This window comes from Oryx dammah, unplaced genomic scaffold (assembly GCF_014754425.2).
Source record: "Oryx dammah isolate SB20612 unplaced genomic scaffold, SCBI_Odam_1.1 HiC_scaffold_7, whole genome shotgun sequence".
Classification (NCBI taxonomy): domain Eukaryota; kingdom Metazoa; phylum Chordata; class Mammalia; order Artiodactyla; family Bovidae; genus Oryx; species Oryx dammah.
In genome coordinates, this window is record NW_024070191.1 from 33,737,294 (window position 1) to 33,756,231 (window position 18,938).

The window sequence follows — 18,938 nt, forward strand, 5'->3', positions numbered from 1 at the left end:
TACCAGGCTCCTCCATCCATGGGATTTTCCAGGCAAGAGTACTGGAGTGGGTTGCCATTCCCTTCTCCAGGGTTTTTTCCTGACCCAGGAATGGAACCTGGGTCTTCCGTATTGTGGGCAGATGCTTTTACCGTCTGAGCCACCAGGGAAGTTGGATAGTTTTTAAAAATTACTTAATTTATTTATTCACCTAATTTTTTTTTTTTTAAGCTGTGCTGGGTCTTCGTTGCTGCTTGGGGGCTTTCTCTAATTGCTGCCAGCAGGAGCTACTCTTTGCTGTGGTGCACAGGCTTCTCATTGCAGATACTTCTCTTATTGCAGAGCACAAGCTGTAAGGTAGGCAGGCTTCAGTAATTGCAGCACTCAGGCTCAGTAGTTGCTGTTCACGGGCTTAACTGCTCTGAGGCATGTGGGATCTTCTGGGAATCGTTACATGAATTATCAGAGCACTTCCTACTCTCAGCTTTTGGACTTATCATAGAGAAACGGAGGGAGGAGAAAAGGTGTAGGGACAAGTCAGCCTCCAACTAAGTTTGTTGACAACCTGGCAACCTAAGTTCAGGGTCCAACTGGACCAAAAGGTAGAATCTTTGGAATTTTCACAGTGCAAATCTATCATCTGGAACTTATCACTGGGCTCCATGTTTCAGCGAATTCAAACCATCATGGTACCTTTAACAGACAGCCTTGCAACCTGATCAAGTGAACAGAGAAATAGCTTGGAGACAAAGATACCTCAGCTTTAGTCCATAATTAGTGGAGAGGCGATGGACAGGGTTATTTACATGTGTGTACTTCAGTTTACTAATCTGTAAAGTAGATCTGGTAGTACCTGGTTCATAGGTAAAGTCACCCATTTTAGAGGTCGATTTTCAAAATGTGTTTAATACACATAGAGGGTTAAACAGATGATACATTAAGTTTTTCTTGAACTTGTTAATATCTGCTACCTTGTTTATCAAACTTCACGAAACATATATTCTCTGATGTCATTGAAGTTTAAAAAAAATTAAACAGTATTTCTTAATGTCATTCCAAGTAATTATAATCTTGGAATATGCTGTTCAAACTACACACAGAACTCTTCAGAGGTTCTGATATGCCCACAGAGTCCTTGTCCCCCTCTACTCATGGCAATCACTGACATGTCTGTCTGAAAGTAACTGACTTCTGGTTTTAATAGTTTATGCCCACGACCCACTTGTCAAAGTTCATCATGGAACAGGTTCTGTCAGAGTGTTTGGGATCAACAAAAACTCTTGTTTATTTCCCTTTTCCTACAGAAGAGCAGATTTGTCTCTGAGTTTAAAATCAATCTTCTTGTATTCACATGTAAGAATTTGTGTGTGTGTGACGTGGTTTTGATGGCCTATTTGTTTTAACCAGCAGTCTTTGGCTGTTTACTCAGCTTTGTGTCAGAGAAAGTCCATGGTAATGTGAAATTTAACCTCAGAGCAAGGTTCTCCCCTGTTCCTGGGACAACCGGACAGCTAAATGCGAGGAAGGTTCAGAAGCTCCCTGTGTCTTTGACATATTTGGAGCAGCTGTCTCTTCAGTAGCAGTCTCGGCACAGATACTTTAAACACCATTATGGAGCCTCAAAGTCAGAATTTGAAGACAGCACCATTCTTGACTTTAAGAAGATTTCACATTTCTGAAGATTATGGCTTTCTTCTCCCAAATCCTCTGGTAAGGCTAGGGTCTTAGAGCAAATCAGTATAGTTTTCTCGAGATGCTTATTTGTGTGTTTGTTTGCTTAATGATGTATTCATTAAGAGAGATGCAACATAAATGCCAAGTCTGTGATGTGGGATGGATAATACAAATAAGTACAAGTTGCTCAGTCATGTCCAACTCTGTGACCCCATGGACTATACAGTCCATGGAATTCTCTAGACCAGAATACTGAAGTGGGTAGCCTCTCCCTTCTCTAAGGGATCTTCCCAGCCCAGGGATCAAACCCAGGTCTCCCGCACTGCAGGTGGATTCCTTACCAGCTGAGCTACCAGGGAAGCCCAACAATAGTGGAATGGGGAGCCTATCCCTTCTCCAGTGGGTCTTCCTGACTCAGGGATTGAACCGCGGTCTCCTGCATTGCAGGCGGATTCTTTATCAACAATACAAATAAGGCACAGGGTGATTACCAGCAAAGGAAAGTGACAGCTACAGCACGGAGAGAGCAAGTGAAAGGTTTTAATGTCAGGTTGTTTGTTTGTTTGTTTGTTTTTTAAATGATTTCCAGTCATTATAGTGATTTGTGAGCAAATGTGCAGTTATCAAAAAGAGAGAGAGAATTAAATAAAGATCAATTATATGATCCCTGGGTCTGGAAGATCCCCTGGAGAAGGGAATGGCTATCCCTCCAGTATCCTTGCCTGGAGAGTCCCATGGACAGAGGAGCCTGGTGTTCTACCCTAGTTCATGGGGTCATACAGAGTCAGACATGACCGAGTGACTAAGCACTAGGGCAAGAAATTAGGTTTATCTTGCCTGGCTGCTGCTGCTGCTGCTAAGTTGCTTCAGTAGTGTCTGACTCTGTGCAACCCCATAGACAGCAGCCCACCAGGCTCCCCCACCCCTGGGATTCTCCAGGCAAGAACACTGGAGTGGGTTACCATTTCCTTCTCCAATGCATGAAAGTTAAAAGTAAAAGTGAAGTCACTCAGTCATGTCCGACTCTTCACGACCCCATGGTCTGCAGCCTACCAGGCTCCTCCATTCATGGGATTTTCCAGGCAAGAGTACTGGAGTGGGGTGCGTTGCCTTCTCTGATCTTGCCTGGCTAGTGGTAAAGAAAAAAGAACACAATGGACCTCAGGTGTGCTTGAGGATAGTAGGAGGGATTAGATATTCACAGATATGGCTGTGAAGAGGAAAAACACCTTTGAGAACAAACTGCAACTATTTCTTAATTGTTCTTAATGCAGTTCCTTTTCAACACGGTCTAAATCTTTGAATGTGGTTGAGATCGAAAATGTTAAAACTGCAAGAGTGCTTAGAAACTGAAGACCAGAAGTGGCTTGCCCAAAGTCATATTACTGGAAAAAGCAGAAGTACTCAGGACTCTTGATTTCTTTTTTTCTACTATGTTATAAATAAAGGCCAAGACGACTCAGCTAAAAATCTAGAGACCCAATGTTACAATCACTGCAATCATTTATTAGATGCAATTTTTCCTTCTACGGACCTAATTGGTGATTTAATCATGATTAATGATTGACCTAGAATTTAATGAACTTTTATGGAATTCCTACTTCTGAGTGTGATAGAGGAATACAGATGAAGATAGGATCTATTTGCTGATCCCCAGTGCTACTCTGTAGAGCTGTTAGTTTTGAAATCAAGTCACAGATCTGCAAGAAACTTGAGCATTAACAATAATGACTCCAGGGTGTTATAACAGATGACAGTTGTGGCCCAGAACACTGGACTGTGTTCTCTGACCTTGCCACTAGGGTGACCAAGAATGTCCATTTGCTAGAGGCCAAAGGGGATTCCAAGAAGCAGGATTTTCTATGCTAAGCCAGGAAAGTCCTGAACAAACCAGAATACTTGAGTCATCCAAAGTTTTACTCACTAACTCTTGTGACCTAGAATGAATCATCAGCATTGCCTGACCCTCAGTTTTCACAGGCACTGGAAGAGATCTAGCCCCACTCCCACTGGACTGCTATGGAGCATGGAAGCACTTTCATAAATCCAATGGACTGCTAGAAGCCAATTTGCCTGACCCTCAGTCCAGAGCTTATTCAAAATTTCATTCTGTGTATATAACTGGATTCAGGCACACTCAGATCATCTCTAGTTCACAAGAAAGAACCAATCTACAGGCCAACACACTCTTATTGGGATTAAATATATACACTGAACTGAGAAAAATAATATTAAAATTATTGGGTTGGCTGAAAAGCTTTTTTGGGTTTTTCAATAACATTTTATGTGTGAACATTGGGTGGGGCCACCATGATTGTGTTCCCTTCTTTGCTGTTTTCTTTCTTATAAATAAGAAAACCAGATAGGAGACAATAACTACATCAAGTGCATGTGACTCTCTGAGACAATACAAGACCCCGTCTGCCCTGTGGTGTTGATGCATACTCCTTAGAAGAAATTTCCATTCTGGAACTCAGATAGAAATTTGCTGGCAAACTGGATCTGTTCTCACAGTCATTTGCCAGAGTTCTAAAGATTGAACATCTTTGTTTCAGTTTTAATTTCCTCTCCTAAACACCTCCCTTTCTGGGAAGAGGTAGGGGAGAAGTGTTGACACCAGAATCTGTCTCAGGTTAACTCAGCTGATCAGAAGAGATCACCCATCACCAAATAGCAGTGGTGTCACAACAGGTCACAGATTGAGAAATATCAGCCTGGTTTTGCTAAGAGCTTTGCTTGCCTTTAGGGAAGTGATGGGGTGGCTATTCCATTATGTCAATCAGACCAAAGATGCCCTTCCAGCAAGCTTGGTTGTTTACCATAAATACTTAGAGCATGTGAGTATAATTATGTACCACAGGTAGTAAATATCATTATGTTCCAATGATTTTAATAGCATTTTTAGGTAAAGCTAATAAATACAAGAAATGGTTCTGATTTTTATCAATAACAAAGAAGAAAAGAAAGCACAGTCAAACTAATGAATAAGCAATCATTCTGGCTCTGCGGAAAAGGGCTGACTTGGTTTAACATACTCTACCCTACTGTTTGTATAAACTCTCAAACATCTGTAGGGTCTAACATTTCAGTGAGGAAAATGTGTCTCTTTTTGTCCCATAGGAAACCCACAAAAATCTCTTGCCAGTCATGTAATCTGTGTGTGCATGTGTTTGGGTGGGTGGGTGGGGAGAAATTTTTCTTTAAAGAATTTGAGCAAATCATCTGGGCAGGAAAGGCGGGACCAAGATAGATGATAGCAGATTAGATTGGGGTGAGACCAAGGGAACTCAAATGTTAAGCTCAGGAATTTGGATTTCACACACCTGGTAAATGTCTTATGCAATGGTGTGTGAATGTATTCCTAGCAGGTTAAGTGCAGGCAATGTTCTGACAGTGATTCCTGGATTGTGTACCAAAATTAGCTGGGGAGCCTAAATAAATACTGATGCCAGAACACTAGCAAGGAGTTAAATCAGAACCTCTAGGCTAATTTGCTCAGTACTTGTAAGTGACAGAATCTATAAAAGACAGTGGAGGTTCACATGAGCAATGAGGGGTTTTAGAGGTTGTTTTTGGAAAGAAATGTGTTCCTAACTATGAGAAACAGTGAGAAGGGCTTGCGTGCATACTAAGTCACTTCAGTAGTGTCTGACTCTTTGCGACCCCATGGACTGCAGCCCACCAGGCTCCTCTGTCCATGGGATTCTCCAGGCAAGAATACAGGAGTGGGTTGCCATGCTCTTCTCCAGGGGATCTTCTGGACCCAGGGACCAAACCTGGGTCTTTTAAGAAAAATAAATATACATATACTCTCCTGTAAAAATTCAAAGCACTTGTGAGAAGCAGTGGACTCCAGCTGTTTAGAAAGAAGAGTAGAAAAATAATTAACACAGAAGACTATAGTTTTTGAATGGAAAGTAGAGGTAGGAAGAAATCTAATATTTCCTTGAGAAAAAACTACCATTATTTGCTAGTATCTGAGCTATATGCCTGACCATGTCAAATGAGATTTGAGGCAATGATGGTTATATTTAGTTTAGTTCAGTTGCTCAGTCCTGTCTGACTCCTTGCAACCCTATGGACTGCAGCATGCCAGGCTTTCCTGTCCATCACCAACTCCCGAAGCTTGCTCAAACACATCTCCATGCTTTATTTCTTACATATTATATTACATACATATACATGGTTTATTACATACTATATAGCCATATAAGTGGTTATATTACCAATAGATATATTATTATATCTACTATATTGCAGAGATACACACAAAGAGATCAGATTTCAGAACACTGAGTGTAGTTAATAAAGAAAGGTGAATTTGGGGGTGGGGAGGGTTGGACAGCATGTGGATTTCCATGCCAAAGTTAAGAAACCAAGAGAAAGGTGAGGCAAGGCAATGGGGAAGTAGTTGGACAATGGGGATAAAAATGGGGAAAAAGAGGCCAAGATGGTCCTAGAAAGTGGAATCTGAAACAATGAAACCGCTCAGAGTTTTTCACCCTCAGGGTATCGAGGCTGTAGAAAAGCTTAAGACAATATGGGGAGAGCTGAGCTGAGTCATCTAAGAAAGGATGAAAAAAATCATGCATCAGGGAAATTACATATCTGCTATTCTCAGTCAAAATGAGGCTCTGGAAGTGAATTAATTTCCTAGGGTTGATGTCAAAATTACCAAAAACATGTCGGTGGCTTAAAGCAAGAGAAATGTTCCTTCTTAGACTTCTGGAGGGAAGGAGTCTGAGATTAGGGTGTTGGCAGCTCACTCCTGCCCCAGCAAAGTCTCTCAGGGAGAACCCTTCTTGGCTTCCTCCACCTTCTTGTGGCTCCTGGCGTCCTTGCTCCCAGGAGAAGGACTCCACTCTCTGCTCCATCTGCACATGGCCTTCTTCTCTGCTCTGCAATCTTCCTCCCTCTCTCCCTGTCTTCTCTTATAAGGACACATGTCATCACATCCAGGCTTCCCAGGTGAAGTTGGTGGTAAAGAACCTGCCTGCCAATGCAGGAGACATAAGAGACATGGGTTTGGTCCCCTGGGTCGGGAAGATCCCCTGGAGGAGGGCATGGCAGTCTGCCCACTCCAGTAGTCTCACCTGGAGAATCTCATGGACAGAGGAGCCTGGCAGGCTACCATCCACATCGTCACAAAAGAGTCAGACAGGACTAAAGTGACTTAGCACACATCATCACATCCATGCTAATCCAAGGTGTTCTTATCTTGTGGTGCCTAACTAAATGATATCAGCAGAGACCCATTTCCAATTAAGGTCACATTCACAGTTTCCAAGCAGACATGTCTTTGGGGGAGAAAAGGGTTGGCACAAGCCATTCAGCTCACTATAGGAAGTGAGGCAGAAAGATGAACAGTTCCAGAAAGAGAGATCCTGGGTGATGGAAACCAAAGCCTTATTAATTTTTTTTAATAATTAGTGATCAATTGATTTTTTTTTGGCTGTGGTGGGCTTCACTGCTGTGAGAGCTTTTCTTTAGCTGTGGCAAGTGGGTTTCTCCTTGTGGCGGCCTCTCTTACTGTGGAACACAGGCTCTAGGGTGCTCAGGCTTCAGTGGTTGCAGTCCACAGCATCTAGAACACAACAGGCTCAACAGTTGTGGTGCACAGGCTTAGCTGTGTCACAGCAGGTGGGATCTTCCCAGACCAAGGACTGAACCCATGTCTCTTGCATTGGCAGGTGGATTCTTTACCACTGAGCCACAAGGGAAGCCCCAAAGGTTTGTTTTGCCCTGAGATCCCCAGAGCTGACCAGACAAGAGGGTAAACGGCAATAAAATGTGAAGGTACAAAACACAAAATGATCAAGGAAGGACGAGGGCATGGTTAAATATTGACTGGTTTTGTTGGTGTATTATTAACTTGTGTTCACCACTCTATGATCTCAATGTTCTGAAAAAACTGAAGAATATTCACATGCTCTGCTGAAAATTGTAGCTTTAAGATGAGAGAAAAACTGGAATATGAGAAAACATCTTATGAGCCAAAAGTAGACAGCTAAACTAGCCCACATGAGCTCAAAGTCCAGCCTTGTTTTTCAAATGTGAGCACAGTAATCAGGTGACCACAGTTATATGGGAAAGCAGTCTCCATGTCAGCAAATTTGGAAAACTCAGCAGTGGCCACAGGACTGGAAAAGGTCAGTTTTCATTCCAATCCCAAAGAAAGGCAATGCCAAAGAATGCTCAGACTACAGCTCAATTGCACTCATCTCACATGCTAGTAAAGTAATGTTCAAAATTCTCCAAGGCAGGCCTTAGCGATACATGAACCATGAACTGTCAGATGTTCAACCTGGTTTTAGAAAAGGCAGAGGAACCAGAGATCAAATTGCCAACATCCCCTGGATCATCAAAAAAGCAAGAGAGTTCCAGAAAAACATCTATTCCTGCTTCATTGACTATGCCAAAGCCTTTGATGTCTGGATCACAAGAAACTGTGGAAAATTCTGAAAGAGATGGCTGTGGAAAATTCTGAAAGAGATGGGAATACCAGACCACCTGACTTGCCCCTTGATAAACCTGAATGTAGGTCAGGTACAACAGTTAGAACTGGACATGGAACAACAGAATGGTTCCAAATAAGGAACAGAGCACCTTAAGGCTGTATATTGTCACCCTGCTCCTTTAACTTATATGCAGAGTACATCATGAGAAATGTCAGGCTGGATGAACAAGCTGAAGTCAAGATTGCCGGGAGAAATATCAGGAACCTCAGATATGCAGATGATACCAGTCTTATGGTGGAAAGTGAAGAAGAACTAAAAAGCCTCTTGATGAAAGTGAAAGAGGAGAGTGAAAAAGTTGGCTTAAAACTCAACATTCACAAAACTAAGATCATGGCATCTGGTCCCATCACTTCATGGCAAATAGATGGGGAAACTGTGGAAACAATGGTTGACTATTTGGGTGGGGGGGGGGCTCCAAAATCACTGCAGGTGGTGATTGCAGCCATGAAATTAAAAGATGCTTACTCCTTGGCAGGAAAGTTATGACCAACCTAGACAGCATATTAAAAAGCAGAGACATTACTTTGTCAACAAAGCTCTGTCTAGTCAAGGCTATGGTTTTTCCAGTAGTCACGTATGGATGTGAGGGTTGGACTATAAAGAAAGCTGAATGCAGAAGAATTGATGCTTTTGAACTGTGGTGTTGGAAGAGACTTTTGAGAGACCCTTGGACTGCAAGGAGATCCAACCAGTCCATCCTAAAGGAAATCAGTCCTGGTTGTTCATTGGAGGGACTGATGTTGAAGCTGAAACTCCAATACTTTGGCCACCTGATGTAAAGAGCTGACTCATTTGAAAAGACCCTGATGTTGGGAAAGATTGAAGGCAGGAGGAGAAGGGGACGACAGAGGATGAGATTGTTGGATGGCATCACCGACTCGATGGACATGAGTTTGGGTAAACTCTGGGAGCTGGTGATGGACAGGGAGGCCTGGCGTGCTGTAGTGCATGGGGTTGCAAAGAGTCGGACACGACTGAGCAACTGAACTGAATTGAACTGTCCTGTATAAATATTGTGAAAGTGAAAGTGAAGTCGCTCAGTCATGTCCAACTCTTTGCAACCCTGTGGACTGTAGCCTACCAGGCTCCTCTGTCCATTGGATTTTCCAGACAATAGTACTGGAGTGGATTGCCATTTCCTTCTCCAGGGGATCTTCCCAACCCAAGGATTGAACCCAGGTCTCCCGCATTGTAGACAGATGCTTTACTGTCTGAGCCACCAGGGAAGTCTGTATTGGAATATAATTGCATTGCAATGTTGTGTTTGTTTCTGCAGTAAAAAAAAAATGCAAATTATCCATATATATGCACATATATATGTATGTGTGTGTATATATATATGTATGTATATACATATATATCCCATTCCTTTAGAGCTGCCCGCACACGCCCCAATCTCACCCCTCTAGGTCATCATAGAACACCAGGCCGGGCGCCCTGTGCTATACAGCAGTCTCCACTAGCTATCGATTTTAGTAGCTATCGATATTATGCATAGTAGTATATATATGTCAGTCCTACTTTCTCAGTTTGTCCCATCCTCTCCTTCCCCTGCTGTGTCCATAAGTCCATTCTCTGCATCTGTATCTCTGTTCCTTCCCTGCAAATAGGTTCATCAGTACCATTTTTCTAGGTTCCATACATACGTATTAATATATTGTATTTGTTTTCCTGACTTACTTCACTCTGTGTAATGGATTCTATATTCTTGCATGTCTGTTCAACTGACTCATATTTGTTTCTTTTTATGGCTGAGTAATATCCCGTTGTATATACGTACCACAACTTCTTTATCCATTCATCTGTCAATGGACACCTAGACTGGTTCCATGTCCTGGCTATTATAAATAGGGCTGCAGTGAACAATGGGGTACATATGTCTTTTTGAATTATGATTTTCTCAGGGTATATGTTGAGTAATGGGATTGCTGGATCATACAGTTGTTTTATTCCTAGTTTTTAAGGAACCTCCATACTGTTCTGCATATTGGCAGTATCAATTTACATTCCCACCAACAGTGCAAGAGGGCTCCCTTTTCTCCACATGCTCTCCAGCATTTATTGTTTGCAGATGTTTTGATGATGACCATTCTGACCAGTGTGCGGTGATACATCATCGTGGTTGTCGTTCGCATTTCTCATAATGAGCAATGTACATCTTTTCATGTTTTTGTTGGCCAACTGTATGTCTTCTTTGGAGAAATGTTTGTTTAGGTCTTCCACTCATTTTTTAATTTTTTTTTCCAATATTGACCTGTATAAATCTAAAAGGATAATCTAGAATCATGTTTCTGAAACTGTGGGTTGTAGAGTGAGGAGATGGAAGAGGAGGAAAGATGTGCTCCTATGGATGCATAAATGCTGAGATGTTTAGTATTGTGTTTCTAATCTCTAACTAGATATAGAAAGAAATGTTTTATATCACAGAGATAATTTGCAATGAAAAAACATTTTCCATTAAAAAGATTTTAGTTTCCTTCTTTTTTCCAACTCAGTTCTTTGAATCTTTGGGAAATCATTCTCTGGGATTCATGAAAATTATTCCTTAAAGGCAATTTTATACATTCCTTTAGTTGAGTAACAGTAGATGATTAACATTACAAATTCTGGTTAACAGCACCGACAATATTATAATAGTCATTTTGATTTGAATTTGAAGTCTAGATAAATCTCTTACTAGTTTTAAAACTAGCAAGTCATATTTGCTCTCTTTTTACCTACTTGTGTGAGGATAACATGTCATGGGCATATGAGGAGGATCAAATTAAGAAAACCCCTCATAATGCTGACACTGTAATTTCAGTCTGAAACTAAAGACTAAGCCAGGCCCAGCTCCAGGTCCTGTGGACAACAGGATAAGTTACTACTATATAATATAGATTTTCTAAATCATGACCAATTTGAGAAGGAATATTTTATCATATTTCATACCACAATTATGTCAATATTTATGAAATTATGTCCTAATTTGATTTTGAAGCATATAATTACCATAATTATCTCCCAACTGCTTTAAATCACAACTTAAGACCCCATTATTGATTAAAAAATTCTTTCAATTGTATATAATATTAGGTTAATATGTACTATAAATTGACCATCCTCTGCTTGAAATCTTACTTCAAACTCCTTTTATTGAATATTTATTTTATTATTAATCCTTAGAAATTAGGAGACTACTAAAATTCAGTGGCACATCATTAGTGACAAGATTTTTTATGAAAAAAATCTAAATGTGACTATTTTGTTACCAACTTAATAAATTCATATCAAGTTCATATTTGAAGATTCTTAAAAGTAGGAAATTGATTATTCATAACTCTACCAAAAAATCAATATACCTTAGGTATCTGGGGATAATTTATCTAAGGGTGTGTATGTTTGGCTATATTTGTCTGTATATATATATGTGTGTCTATATGTTTGCAAAGCTGCAAAGTTGTACTTCTATTGCATATCCAAACCTGCATTGTGTGTTTTTAACTCAATGCTATAAAATAAAACTGCCTGAAATGAATCAGTCTTAACAATATAATTTTAATGGTTTCATTAAATCCTATTTGGATGATAAAACATTGCAATTTAATGGCATTAGACATTCTGGTTAATTTTAATTTTCCCTCTATAAATACAGCCAATATATGAAACTTCTGATGGTTTAATTCAAACCACGTCATTCCCACAAAAATTGCTTATCTTGTTCCTAAAATTAACTTGTAATCACACACTAATTTTGAGGACATTTGCTTAGGATATTTCCCCATTCTTCATTCTAACCTCTGGGCGCTCACTCTCTCTAGTGTCAGATTAATGTACCTCCCGGAGCTAATTCACTATTTCTTCAATTTTTTTTGCTGAAATTTTTTTTATCATTTCAGCCCACTGCATATTTTTGCACTACTTTTAATGTTTCAGAACACTTAGTTTACACATGTGAATTAATGTGAACTCTCTGCTCCCAGCCTAGAAAACAATTTTGATAGAGGATGAGACCAGAACAAAAGATACAGTTCCCCTAGGTGGATGAATCAATTTGTCACCAATGAAAATTTTTAATGCTTGTCCAATCTTCATCATAGAAATGCCTGAGCTCTTATTCTAAATGGAGACAGGTAGGCAGAGATGGTGAGCCCCTCTCTGTAGCAGCTGCTGTCCAAAGCCACAGAACCTCAGTCCCAAATCTGTTTACATCCTCCAGAGAAAAAACAAACAAACAAACAAACAAGAAACAGTTAAAAAAAATAAAATTTATCATTTTTATAACCCCATTGCCAGGTTCCACCTTGGAGGGCATTTTAACATCCATTTATTGTTACTTTGGGGCATCCCTGGTAGCTCAGATGGTAAAGAATCTACCTACAGTGTTCGAGACCTAGATTTGATCCCTGGATTGGGAAGATCCCCTGGAGAAGGAAATGGCAACCCACTCCAGTATTCTTGCCTGGAGAATCCCCATGGACAGAGGAGCCTGATGGGCTACAGTCCAAGGAGTCACAAAGAGTTGGACATGACTGAGCGACTAAGCACAGCACCTTGTTACTTTGGCATGCTCTCAAACAACTTATCAAAATATTCTTTCTAAACCTTTTCTATACTTTTCCTTGGCTTTTCTGATTTTATGTATCGTAACAACTTTCCAGGGGCCTCCCTGGCAGCTCAGTGATAAAGAATCCACCTGCAGTGCATGAGATGTGGATTCAATCCCTAGGTGGGGAAGATCCCATGGAAGAGGAAATGATAACTCACTCTAGTCTTCTTGCCCGGGAAATCTCACAGACAAAGGCACTTGGCTAGCTCCAGTTCATGGGGTTGCAAAAGAGTTGGATATGTCTTAGCAACTAAAAGACAACAACAACTTTCCAATGTCAAAATATACTCACAGTAATGCCAAATATGGGTTGGTCTTTTATACTAATGAATTCAGTTTGATAATATTTTATTTAAGAATTACCTTTTTGTATTCATACACCACAGTAGTGTTACAGTTTCAGGGGTTAGTCCTGAGAGTCTGTTATCTTCACCAATTGCATTAAGTGCTTTCTCATCTTCATCTATTCTCTGGAACAGATAATATATCATCATTCTTAAGAAAGGACAGATTTTAGGTGATAAGTTTTTAACTATATTTTTCATTTCCTCTATGCTTATTGGTCTAGAAGCTTATTTCACCTAGAAGATTTCATACTTCTAGGGGAAAAAAGAACAAACAAAAAACGACCTTTTACAGTTTTTCCCTTGGGGTTTCAATTTAGATTTTCAAAGTATTAGCAAAATTTATTGATATAATTCTTCTATATTTCATTAAGAATGGAATTTTTTTTAGTTCCTATAATAACCCCTTTTAATATATAGTTATTTTATAGTAGTAACTATTATTTAATCAGTGTTCACTTTATACTAGACCTGTGTTATACATATTTTGTAATTGAGTCTTGCAGTAATCTTTATTATTCTCTAATGACTCCATGACTCCTGTGAATGAATTCATCCTTGTCTCTGAAATCTATCTTTTGGCTGCCCACCTTTCTCTTTTCCACCCTAGCGTAATCCACCACCATTTCTTCCTGGACTGTTGCTTTGTAACCTGTCTTTATTTCCCCTCTTGCCCACTATAATACACACCCTGCATGGCAGTCAGAGTGACCCTTAAATTTAAAAAAATCAAATCACGTAACTCCTCTCTCTTTAAAACAAAATCCTATACTTTGGTGTATCCTCAGAGGCTGCTCATGCTGCCTACCCATCTCTTCAAAGTCATCTAATATTTTTGTCTCCTCTTTACTTGGCAGCTATGTCACACCAGCCTCTTTCCATTTTTCCAGTCTTTTATTTCCCTAAAAATCTCTTTCAAATTCTACTCAGTCCAATAGATCACATTCTAATTTTTATAATACTAACAGTATCATCCAACTTTTCCTTATTGACATTTGACTGGTTTAATTTCACTTAAACTTTAAAAAAAATTTTTTTAGCTTTCTATACTATTTTCTTAACCAGAAGCTGATTTCGTGAACCAGTATAATACAGTTTATGTTTCTATAAAATACATGACATTTATAAAATCTGTTCTTTTTTAGATTATAAATGTATTAACAAGAACTATCCAAAGCAGAACAAAAGGAGGGCTGAGTTTTAGTCAATATCACCTGGAGCCCTGTCTAATTAGCAATTTCACTTTAGGATTACTTAATTACCTTCCTTAAGAACTATGCTCCTTTTTTGACATGCTGCTTACTATTGAGTAGGACTGAATCTCTGAAACTACATGTTAACTTGCAAATTTTTGCTCAAAAGAGCTACAAGTGATTTCTGTTGAGTAGAAAATATAACCCTAAATTTTGTGACGGTTGTGCCACATAAGACATTAACCCATTACCATGTCTTTTAACTTAGCAATTAATTTTTTAGCATTCATTTTTTAAAAACTCTAAACACTTCAGTCTATCAAATGCTTTTGAAGGAACTTGGCCATCCTGCTGAGTTTCTCATTAATAAACTAAATTTATTTTGGACATGCATTTCATATTTGCATGATTCATATTTCAACTTTGGAAAACTATACTTTGACAGATATAAAAGTCCAGAAAAAGAATAATATTAAATAGGAAACTGAAAAAAAAATAGAAAAGAAGGCTACAGATTTTATTATTTCTGTCCATCCAATTTCTGAGTCTTCTTATCATTGGAATAAGGGGAAGAAAAACATGTCAAGTTTCTCTGGACTTCTTATTCCCTTGCACTAAACATCTCACCATTCTCTGTGTGTTTAGTCTCAGGAGGTGCTGGAAAGTACACTGAACTTTGAGTCAGAAGTGGTTTGGCCTGACCACCAACAAGATGTGTAACCTTGGGAAAATTACTTAATTTCTCTGGCTTGAACTTCCTCTATTTTGAAAGTGCACTAATGAGATAATCTATCCTAACTCACAACACAAGTGTACATAGATTAAAGAAGTAAGCATCAACAGTTAAACTAGAAATATTCTAAAAATAATTAATATTGGGACAAGAAGAACTTTCTAAGTATAACCAAAAACCCAATGCATAAATGAAAATGCTGGCTCATTTGACTACTTTGATATGAATGGCAGTTTCACACCTGCACCCAAAATGCAATGACAAAGCATAAGACAAGATATTCAAACTCGTCAAAAATTACAGAAATATAAACAATACAATGATAACATGCAAAATTTCTGGAAAACCACACAAACTTCCAAGGGTCATTACTGCTAGATGAGAGGATGAGAACAAGAGTAATTTTACTTTCCACCTTCTAAATTCTGTGCTTTTTGACTGTCTTGCCATCAACAGTGACTACATTATTTTAATCATCATTTTTGAGAAAGGAATATTTTTGGATGTTTATTTTATTATTAAATATTAAAACAACTATAGAATTTTAGTGCAAAGAATCCAAGGTATGTAGCTTTAAAAATAACAACAAAAAAGTTTGGTAATGCTCAACCTTGTTAGAATCATAAGTAAACTGGCACTCCCATTATATATTACATATTATATAAATGCAACTATCAATTCATGTAACTTTTCTGTAAGAAAACCAAGAAGTAGCTCTCAACCATTCCATGTGCAAAAATCTTTCATTCAGTAAATCCATATTTATAAATTTATCCTGTTAATGAGACAATACCTAAAAATGCACATATAAGAATGACTGTTTCAGATTTGTTAATGATAGCCAAAAATTGTAAGCAATTACCAAAATTCATTCATAGCACATTAGGATTGTCTGCAGGTGTTGAAACAGATGTGATAGAGAAGTAATAACTAGCACCAAAAGGGATGCTGTGTAGAGAAATACTCATCAGCTGGTCCTGCCCCCCACACTGTAACTTAAAAATAATCTGGCAGTCAGAAAGTAATGAAAATAATTCAATATTTTATTCAGCTGCTAGAGGAAAAACCCACAGGAAGGGTGGGTACTTAACAAAAAAAGTTATATTTATTTAAGTTTTATTTTTGGTTGCTCTGTGTCTTCATTGCTGTGCATGGGCTTCCTCTAGTTGCGGGGAGTGGGGAACTATCCTTCCTTGCAGGGTGCTGACTTCCTATTGTGGTGGCTTCTATTGTTGCGGAGCACAGACTCTAGGCACCCAGGCTTCAGCAGTCACAGGGCACCAGCTCAGCTGCTCCTCAGCATGTGGAATATTCCCAGATCAGCAATCAAACCCATGCCCCCTGCATTAACAGGTGGATTCTCAACCACTAGACCACCAAGGAAACCCTGGTGGGTACATTTTTAATGGATTGTGAACTAGCTTTAACATCCTTTCTCCCTTCACTTTTGAGGTCCCCACATCAGTGGTTTTCAAACTTTTGGTTACATTAGCTTCACCTACGGGGCTTGCTAAAACACAGAAGCTGGGCCCTAGCCCTGAGTTTTGGGTTCAATATGTCTGGGGAGGAGTCCCCCAAATTTGCATATCTAACAAGTTTTCACATCATCCCAATGCTGCCCGACGGGAACTGCACTTGGAGAACCCAGAGGTTCTCAAAGCTCACTGTTTTCTTAGATTTGCGGGGTGATACCAGAGTCCAAACACTTGAACTGTTTAAAGAAGGGAGAGGATGAAAAAGAGGAAGAAGGGTGAGAAGCATCTAGGAGTCTAAGGGGAAAGGAGGTATTAAAAGAATAGAGGGTGGCTTAGATTGAGGAACAATGGAGTATTTAAAGATTTCTATGCAAGCCCAGAAACAAAAATCCAGGATGCTGTATATATTATTATGTTATATTATATATATTATAATATAATTATATATTATAATTATATCATATTATTATATATTAATATAATTTTATATGTAATTATAATTACTTATATATATATGTATATACATATGTATATACATATATATATAACTGAGTTCAATGCCTGGTGTGGGAACTACAATCCCACAGGCTGTCATGTGGTCTGTGGGATTGTAGTTCCCACACGAGGTGTTGAACTCAGGCCACCAATGTGAAAGTACCAAGTCCTAACCACACGGAATTCCCCAGGTACTTTAATTCTCAGAATATAATCCTTTTTCTAGGTACCGAAGAAAGCAAGCCAGAGGTGATGACTTACTTACAGCTTTTTCTCAAACCCATTTTAAAAAGACCTCCTGAACACTATGAGTCTCCTTCTGTGATTTCCTTTGAAAATATTATATTCCCTTGTCTCTGTTGCTTCATTCAATTATTGTTGGTAAAACAGGAGAAAAACGAGTTGCCGGTTCAGAGTCAGTTAACTGTAAATCTCTCTGCCTCTGTGAGTGTGAGCATTCTCGACTCCACCACCACTCTGTAAATCCCCAAACTTGGGTCAGTTATCAGCCTTCTTCAACTCTGCGTCACTGCTAGGGAAAATGATCATTATGCTTATAAATGTTTTTCACTCTGGGAGACTAGGAGAGTGTAGTGGACTCTACCTTGAGAAATTGAAGGACTGAGTGAAGAATACATAAAGAGAAAATGGTACAGTTTCTTCTTTGTGAATACCCATATTGTTGGGGCCCTGGGCAAGTCACCCCTGAATATGCCTCAATCATACTGATTATTTGTCTTCTGTTCTTTACATTCTTTCTTTCTTTTTTTTTTTTTTTTGATGTGAACTACTTTTAAAGTCTTTCTTTAATTTTGTTACCATATTGCTTCTGTTTTATGTTTTGACTCTTTGACTACAAAGCATGTAGGATCTTCGTTTCCCAACAAGGGCTTGAAGCCATACCACCTGCATTGGAAGGCAAAATCCCAACCACTGGACCAGCAGGGAAGGCCTTCATAGTGATTATACTGAACTAAAGTTTAAAAGAAACAGTCAGGGTGGGAAGTGGGAGGGAGGATCTTATATATACCCATGGCTGATTCATGTCGACATATGGCAGAAACCAACACAATATTGTAAACCAATTATCCTCCAATTAAAAATAAATTTTAAAAAATAAAAGAAAAAGACCATTTAAAAACAGAAAGAAACAGTAAATTCAAACGGAACTTTGACCCTCTTTTCTGTCTCCCTAGAATCAGGAAATAAATCTCTCTTATGAAAGATGCCCTCCTTGCATATGGAGATAGGAAGACACCCTTATAACATAGGAAGGGAATTTGAGCCTAGAAGCCTAAATAAATAAAACCCTGTTAGTTCTTTAGTTGATGACCCCAGGACAAGACTGTATAGATTCTTCACTAAATTCCTGAAGCCCAAGGTTCATTGTCTTGTCCATTCATCACAGATTTATCGTTACTTTGTCTAAAAAGAATAAAAGTTGCCTGCTATGGTCACTTCTCAGGTCCCATTTCGTAGGTCCCATTTCTAATAGTCTGCATGCACAAGCTATTAATAACATTCCTTTCTTTTTCTCCTGTTAATCTGTTTTGTGTTAATTTATTGTGAGTCCAGACTCAAGAACTTAGGAAAGGTAGAGGGGAAAATGTCCCCCCCTGGACAATATCTATATTAAACATTTTTAATTATGAAATTATGATAATCTGGTATAATTTGAGAAAGCTACAGAAGGGTGCCCCAATTTGTCCTGAATTGATAGAAGATTGAAAGCAGAGGATTAAATAAAGTCTATAATTTTCACAGGTTGTGCATTGGATGTTAGATTCACCCAGTTTTATTTTACTTTCTGAGAAATAAGTGACTTATTGGTAACTTATAGACCTACAGCTCTCCAAACTAATTGTTTTCACACTTCCCTGGGTTTTCTAAGTCATGATAATGCATTCTAATATACCTACTATGCATTGTGATATATTTG

At 38.9% G+C, this 18,938-nt stretch overlaps 1 protein-coding gene across 1 annotated transcript in view; it reads left to right on the forward strand.

Annotated features, from left to right (window-relative positions):
* Positions 1-1,530: 1,530 nt before the first annotated feature.
* IDO2 (indoleamine 2,3-dioxygenase 2) overlaps positions 1,531-18,938 on the forward strand; it is a gene marked incomplete at its 5' end in the record, with an annotated part of 66,557 nt that continues 49,149 nt past the window's right edge. The window contains one exon of the mRNA XM_040242992.1: positions 1,531-1,689. Coding sequence (XP_040098926.1) covers positions 1,531-1,689 — 159 coding nt within the window. The remainder of the gene's footprint in view (positions 1,690-18,938) is intronic.